General features: G+C 44.9%; 1 protein-coding gene across 1 annotated transcript in view; it reads right to left on the bottom strand.

The window, feature by feature from the left end:
• Positions 1-1,695: 1,695 nt before the first annotated feature.
• The window catches only part of LOC144174783 (copper-transporting ATPase 1-like), a 56,483-nt gene continuing 49,652 nt past the window's right edge, over positions 1,696-8,526 (bottom strand). The window contains 1 exon segment of the mRNA XM_077703661.1: positions 1,696-6,889. Coding sequence (XP_077559787.1) covers positions 6,613-6,889 — 277 coding nt within the window. The 3' untranslated portion in view covers positions 1,696-6,612.

Below are 8,526 nucleotides of genomic sequence, written 5' to 3'. Positions count from 1 at the left end.
AAAAAAAAATTCCCTCGCACTTCCCCGAGGGGGAGAGTGTGTAAGTGCGAATGCACGGTTGCTACGCGAGCGAGAGCTCTCCCGCCCGAAGTGGAGAGGAGGCGCCCAACACCCGCAGTCACTGAGCGGAGAGAGAAGGAGGAGAGTAGCGCCCGCCGTTACGGCGAGGGCTACACGAGCGCCCTCACGCGTCGGAATGCGGAGCGCCCGCTACGCGAGCGAGAGCTCTTCCACCCGAAGTGGAGAGGAGGCGCCCAACACCCGCAGTCACTGAGCGGAGAGAGGAGGAGGAGAGTAGCGCGCGCCCATCTCCCCCCGTTGCTAGGGAAGACGAGGAGCGCGCGCACCCGCAGCTGTTGCTATGCGGACGACGGCGGCGGACGATTCAGGCTCGCTTAAGAAGTGCATTCGCACTTAAAAATGGCAGCAGGGTTTGCATAGCTACCGCCAAATAACTAGTAAATGTCAGCAGTGCCATATGTTGGGTAATGTAGTCTAAGGTGACTATTGAAGCCAGAAACAAGAACACAAGCCTTGTGCAATACGTACAGGCTATAGTCATATAGGTAACTACATCGATTGCAAACACATGGGAACACACGTAGCTGGCACTGCAATGGGATGGTGGCTTACCCCTGGTTAGCCCTATTTTTACGATGATACATCCGGAGAACTTGAAATGTACAGTGGAAACGTGACATGCACAACACAGCTTGTGTTTCTTGGAAAGAAGGGTCAATGTGTGCTCGCCTATACAAGCCAAAGAGAAGTGGAGTTACTACTACACTTCAGAACATCCAGTTGAAAGCACTGCATGCACCTTCGTTCAGGCCATGGCAAACACTCCAAAAACTGACATCATTATCATCATCACCAGTCTAACTACGCCCACTGTAGGGCAAAGGCCTCACCATTAATCTCCAATTATCCCGGTCCTGTGCTAACTGCGACCAATTTATCCCCGCAAACTTCAATATAACAGAGGCTTAATTTATTTGCCACAACGACGTGAAGCATTAGTGATGCTGTTTTCTGATGCTCAGGAGTTGGACATTTTCATAAAAGACAGCCTCTTAACGTACTCCGTACTAAAAGGAAAAATGAGGGCACAATGTGAACATGATGATAATGATGTGTGCGTTTTAATGGCACAAGGCCGACTGAGGGCAAAGAGTGCCAAAAGGAAGTCATTTCATGAGAGTGAAATTAAAAGAAATGCATTTCAGTACGAACAAACATGAAGTAAATCACAAGGCAATGAAGATGACGGTGTAAAGGGCCAGGTTGTCATGATGCATGATCAAAAATGAGATGTAAAAATTTGACGTCGGAGAGGAACTCAAAAACACATTTCACAGAAAACATTGCTTCGTCTCCAAAATAGTACGACGGATGTTGTGGAATATGTCGTGGGAAGTGATGGCGCCGTGTTGTCACGTGCCTTGCATTGACTGAGTATGTGGATTACAGATAGGCCCCCTCCACACCCACTGCACATGGGTCTTGGTGATTCAGTGAGCAGGTGGGAGTGTGTTACATGTGTGTGGCCCATCCATAACCTTGCTAGGGCAACTTCTGTGTGTCTGTTGTGTGAATTGGTTGCGCATTGTCCCAAGTGCGGTTTTACAATGTTAGTTTGCGCAATATGAACAGCCTTCCGACATAGTTTTACCATGCGATTTCACACGCTTGAGGTGCAGTCAAGTGTAAGTTTTATTTACAGCTCATTTAAGAGTACATATACAACGAAAGGCCGCCGTATGAGCGCAGCCTGCAAGTGTGCGTTTGCTTGCGAGAGGCAGTAGAAACGCTGTCCGAAGTATTGTTTCAAGGTAACTTGTTGACTCCGACAAAGCACTGTGCAGTGTAAAGACTCAAGCACAGACAAATACAGAAAACAATTAAAATATGAACCTGCAACCTTTGCTCCTCGTTGCATTCAACTTGGGCAGTCTTCTTTCTTGGCACACATGCTAAACTTCAACACTGGTCCCAAAATGCACATGTGCCCATAGGGAGCTGGGGGTCAGAGTGGTGCCAACAGAGTAATTGCACTACAAAAAGGTTCAAATCGAAAAACATTATTGCACGCACCGATAAGCACAAAGCTTGCAGCACAGCACATGACTTAATTGGCGTCGATATTTAGAACCGGTATCAAAGAAGCCAAAATAACCGGAATGGCTTCTCTAAAGGGTGGCCCCAAGAAAACAGCGAAGCAGGGCCTGTGCTGTGCACATCTCTGCAAACTCTCACAATGGTGTATACACACCCACGTCGCCACAGTATCACAGAGCAGTCGGAACCACAGATTACACCTACACGCCAAGGCGGATTGACAAATGAAAAAAAATTAAACCCAGTTCCACCCGGTGTGAAATCTGCTGAAACATTGGAGCTGTGGTTCTCTTGTATCGGATTGAACGTCGATGGGTGCCCGTCCAAGAATAACAGCGCTGTCGCCATGCAAGTTTTACGGTTCACGCAAAAGAATCGGCAGTTAAATGTCAGCAGCGGGAGGCTCCCTCCCCCTCCCTTCCCTAGCGTAAGGGAGAGGACCCCCCCCTTTTCGAGATTACTGTGCAGTCTACCTACGGGTCTGAAAACTGGTTTCTGCCAGGCTGCCAGCAGAGACAACTGCCCCCTCTATTGGTGAATCTGGACAACTGCTCCTACCCCCGCATGATGCATGATTTACAGCAGACTTGAAAACGCTCGACCTACAACAGCTGCGCTGTTAAAGCAGCAGCGTAGTGTGAAATTTGTTTCAAAGGGGGACTGAAACGGTGACTAAAATAAGGCAGTGTGTGAACAGATTATGGTAGAAAGAGAACCCCACTTTTACAAGAGATCAGAGTATCTGACATAGAACAAAACAGTCGGCGCTCCTTTCGCTAATGCTGCTACATTCACATCAAAGAACATCCACAGGGCAAGATATTTTAGATGGTAACATGAGCCCACAGTTCGTATGTCCAGAGTGAACTTACTCCTAAGGGGAAAGGACTCCTCATATTCGCAGCCACAGATTCGGGAACTTTCATAACAAGAGAGCGGAATTTTACCAAAACCGCTACCAAAGCTAAGGAAGTACTGTTTAAAGTCCTAAAATATAAGACAGTGAATTTCGACCCAATGCTGAAGCTTCCAGTAACCCCCTTATTTCCACCCCGACTAAGAAAAGAAACACTGACTGACTGGCTGTTCATTCAGATGGCCTGGAAAATCAGTCGCCAGCAACTCAATTATGACAATTACCTGATTGATTGTAGGGTTTAACACGCCGACGCAACGCCGGCGATGAGGCGCGCCGTAGTGGAGGGCTCCGGATTAATTTTGACCACCTGGGGATTTTTAACATGTGCCGAAATCTCGTACACACTGCCGTTTTTGCTTTTCGCCGGTTTCGCCAGAAAACCGGCCGCAGCGGCCGGGAATCGAACCAGCGACCTCATGCTCAGCAGCACAATGCCTCAGCCGCGGAGCCACCGTGATGGGTATGACAATTGCCTAATGACCTCGTAAGCGTTGAAACATGTCAGACGCCACAGGTAAACCAGAACATAAAATTTCCGATTAAAACATAACCATCCCAACAAGCTGGACTTTGCACTGGATGCCACAATGTTGGCCCATTCGCCAAATGCAGGTAAAACAGCAAAGAAATCTTTTTTTTTTTCACACGTAAAGGAGTGCAGAGAAGTGGCCGGCTGGCACCCTAGCTTCCCCTTTGGCTGCATTACGCCCACCGCGTCTTTCACCTCCCTCACTTCTTTTGAAGGGACCACAAAGACAGCACACAACATTGCTCCCATTGCGACACTGCTATGGAGAAGCAGTAAGTTTGTCAAGTTTAACATGAACTGCATTTAATTAGGCTAAATAATTAGGAAATAAGAAAAGGTGGCCATGTCCCGAGACCTTTTTCCCGCACTAGCTGAATGACGTCACTGGGATATGCCTGCATAGATTGGCTGATGCAGTTAAAAAGCTAGCGAAATTGAGAGGATCGTGGCTGAGAACTATCATTAATTTAGCTTGAGGAGGTTCACCATCTGAAGCAGGCTTGAGACCCGTGCCATTGCACAGACGAAATATTCCGATAGGTTTTGCCACCATAAACACTGATAACCTGATTTTTACTTTCTGTTGGACCGCACTTATTTGCATGTTGTCAGCTCCCTACAAGTATGCCAACTTCTGGAATGTCTTGAGGTTTATTTAGTAAGAGGAATTAGAAATCAGTCCACCACTTAAGCTTGTTTTTCTGTAATAAAAGCACTGTTTCCCACCAATTATGGACTGTCCAATTCTTTTCTAACAAATTAAAGCTGTATGTTGTCTTCACGGTGCCTTCAAAAACAAATCCTGCAGACAACCAAGCCTCAAAAAGTCTCTCTCAACGACTCAAAGCTAGCAAAAATGTCGGTGGACAAATGCAACATTGAGCTTGTTAGCCCTTGGCACACTGAGAGCCTTGGACAATCTACGGTGTGCTGTGCAAAAAAATAGACGACAGGGTACCCCATAGAGCTAGTCTTCCTTGTAAACCAATCTAAGGTTCCTGAATGAAGGATGCTGAAGCAAAAACAAATTCGGTATAAAAGGCAATAGCATCGCACAAAAAATGAACTAGAAATACTGCTACTTCAAGATCTGATAGGCATGTATAAGAGCTGTTTAATTGCGTAACTGTAACTGTTGGCAGTTGTGAATTCAACAGCAGGGCACTGAAGTGGAACCCCAACAATGCTAACGCGAAAACATGCTGCGCAAACACATCAATATAAAATCCATAATGGTGTTAGCATATCTCCTTACACATTGCTTTTCAGGCCACCACTAAAATGCTCTGCAACTTTGGGCCATCCAGTCTGCAATTTGGTGCACGTTAGCATGCATCTAAAAACCGTGAGTATTACATGCCCAATTAAAGAAAATCAACAAACGAGACAATCGCGTATCTCAGTGTGGTCACTGTATCACTTCTCCTTCTCTACGAGAAACAAAAGGCATTAAAATGGCAAAGGAGGTAAAAAAAAAAGTTTCATTTTTACAACACGTTTGGGCATGAACAAGCTGAACAATTGCATAGCTTTGACAACAACTCGCAGGAAGCTCATTGACAAACATACGTTACGACGCAGTGACAAACGATGTCGATACAACGATATCAGCTGTAATGACATCCACATTATCAGCAATATCACAAATGCCAAGAGGTAATTGCAATGATCACGCACAGGTCACACGCAAAGCTTTTGCTGAACAATTTATAGTTGCCACTTGTAAAAAGGAAGCTCTCGAGAAAACTGTGAGAATATTGTTTACATGATATGCAACATCTTACAAGACTGCTGATCGAAATGCACCTACAAACCGTAATAATACAATTCAGCAGCTAGAAAATAACTCCTGCTAAATGTGTCTGAATATTATTTAAAGGATAAGCCAACCTGGTGAAATCGCGAGCTGAATTTTTCCTTTTGATGCTGGATTCGAAGGGACTAATCAATGGATTCAGCAAGCCTCTGTAATAACCATGCCTGCACTTAGTAAAAGTGTCTACGATAAATCCATATTGCAACACACATATTAAAAAAAATCCATTATTTTAAGAATTTGTGCTAGCAATTTAATAAGAGCTCTTCAATGACAAACACGTACGATGAAAGAGCACAGAAGCTACACTCGCCAGGCACATGTAAATGGTTGCCTGACAAAAAGGTTAGAAAATACTATGTTGTAAACAAATAGCATAAAATAACATTATATTGGCCCATCGTCAGGGAAGGGTAATAGTAGTGGAGTCAATTGCGAACCCGGTGCAAGAGACAGTTGGGTGATGTCAAGACAGTCCCTTGTTTAAAAAGCAGAACAAATTTGCCCACTTCAATTTCGCTCAAAACCTCACATTTGAAACATTAAATCATGGCAATTGACATCAACTGACATGTAGTAATCTCACCTTTGGCACATCGCCTGGAAGTGTAACAAAGAGACGACTTGGCGTCCAGCACTACCACAGTGCAAAGCACCAATTGAAACGCTTTGCGGTATTTAATCGACAAATCCTTTACTTTCGCACATACGAAAAGCGTTTGCTTGGCTAATCGCAAAAAAAACTTCACTATACTTTCATAAATCAGGGGTGTCTAGCTATAAATATACTCTCCATACATAAGTAGTCACGCCTCTCATTCAAAACAGCTGCTCAACCAAGCCATCAATGTGCAAGATTGAAGCACTGCTTTCGAAAAGTGCCTCAGATTGCACAGATGCACCATTTCTAAGGCATCCCCAAACAGCTGTCTTGCTTTCAAATTTCTAGACGCCCCAGCTGTATCAGTGCCATTACGCACACGTACGCCTCGGGCAGAGGAAGCAGCCGAAGCCATGGTTCCCTTGTGGTTACGCTATTACTAAGCCGTGGTCGGTACAGGAACCAAAGACAGCAGCCTTGAATAACACGTCAGTAAAAAAGCAGGTCCACACCAGGAGTATGTAAAAGCGTTCCAAAGTGTTCGAAGCAACTGAACCTCGCTCGCACCACAACACTGTGATACTGCAAGGGTAGCAAATGCTCGGCGGTTGGGAGCACGACCGCTCGTTCTAGGAGCAGACCAGGCCCACGTTTTCTTCGTCTTGCCCGAGCAGCTGACCCTGCTTCTGCTTCTCGCTCTTTTCTCGGAGGTTGCTGAAGAAGATGGCGAAGGTTGAGCCGCGGATTGAGGACTTGAGTCCCGGCGCGGACAACAAGGTGGGAACGTCGTCCAGGCCGCAGTGGAGAAAAAGGTCGTCGTAGTTGGACGGTCGCGAGCGACCCTGCCGCCGCTGCTCTGCGAAGTACTGAGGAGTCTCGAGGGTCGACCTCTTGGGCTTGGAAAACCTGGGAAAAAATGGCCCCGCAAGCAGTTGTCAGCTGTAAGCGCCGTGCCAATTTCAAAGCTGTTTCCGTTGTACGTACACAATCTGATTTGGTCAAACTGAAGCTACGTTTTTTTTTCTTAATTAATTGGGCACTAAAGATGAAAGTGTTGTTCTTCACACAGAGGCTAAGCCTTTCCTAGCCTGCTTGGCATCTATTTGATGATGAAAGTTGCTGTTTGTGTTTAGAAAGTAACAACTAAAGCAGATGGTTCCTCTCCTGGTTCCCTCACCATTTTGTGATAGATTATGCCCCCCCCCCAGATTGCGATTACACTCTAGTGCTATGACTTTTCCCAGCTGTAACAAAAGGTAACTATCCCAACAAAACTTGCTACCATAGGTACATTTTTTGTATGTTTCCACTGCCATGAGTCGATTTGCCGTTTCAGAGGCCTTTAACAAACTCTGCAAACACACCCTGAATGTTTAAAATGACAGGAACAGTTGAGGGGAAAATGCGATGAGATGGTGCTGCCACCAGACTTTTTTTACAGCCTTTTCTTAAACCATCAAAGGGTCCATGTACTGGTAAACTACGCATTTGAGCTAGCAATAGACATTGGCATGTTATCTTGCTTTAGTGGTCCTTTAGGTTGCAAACTTCGCCAATGCAAGAACACCACTCATTAGTGCAGTAGAACAACATCTTATTCACTAAATTGGAAGATTCATAGCATTAAAATAAACCTTCAGGAACCAATTTGTAACACTAACATCACCACAATTGTCTTATAAGCTTAATTTTAGGTAGCTGCAAAGAAAACGAAGAAATTATATGAAAGAAAACAAGAAAATAGATGCGTGTTAATTGGAACATGAACTACAATGCAGAATTATCAACATTGTGTGATATTTCACAAATATTGACAGTTGCCCGCACAGTCCTGTGCAACGGTGCACATCCCGTTTTTATACTGACTTTGCTAAAACAGGAATCGGTGCCGTAGTCAGTCTGGTATGCCTGCGCCACTCGGTCGGTCAGCTGACCTCTAGCAAAACTTGTCACCCAGAAGACTCCAGCCTTAGAGACACGTACATGACTGCTCCCAATACACATTCCACTAAAAACATCGTCACCTGAGCTCACTTCACTCGTGGTACTCCACTGAAGGAATCTTTGCAATGAGTACGACAGTGTATTCTTAAAAGCTGACACCAACTACTTTACAAGGTACTGACTGGCTTGTTGGTCAATGGTTGGTTGTTTTATTGCAAAAAAAACTAGTGCTTGATGCAGTCAATGTAAGAATCTTTGATACAGGCATTAGTGGAAACATGGGCATGCCAAGAGGTCCCATTTCTTTATTTTAAAGATTTAGGACACTGACCACAGTTTTGCTCCAATGGGAAACATTGCTGCTATCATGTCAAGCGCGCCTATGAGCTCTAGCCTTTTGTAAATAGTGTTATCACCGCAAAATAATATTATTTTGGATTTCAGCCACGATGAACTCAAACTGCATCTTAATTTGCGGTGGCTTTGTTAATGTCTGCCAACCACTTCAATTAGTCTTACCACTCAAGTGGAGTGCTGAAAAGCAGTTTGTGAGTCACTGCTATTTTTCCCAATTTTTTGTTTCATAGCCTTTTTGGTTG

Source organism: Haemaphysalis longicornis, unplaced genomic scaffold (genome assembly GCF_048455015.1).
Source record: "Haemaphysalis longicornis isolate Haplotype H1 unplaced genomic scaffold, Haemaphysalis longicornis Haplotype H1 scaffold_3, whole genome shotgun sequence".
Classification (NCBI taxonomy): domain Eukaryota; kingdom Metazoa; phylum Arthropoda; class Arachnida; order Ixodida; family Ixodidae; genus Haemaphysalis; species Haemaphysalis longicornis.
This window is presented reverse-complemented; position numbering and strand designations above follow the sequence as displayed.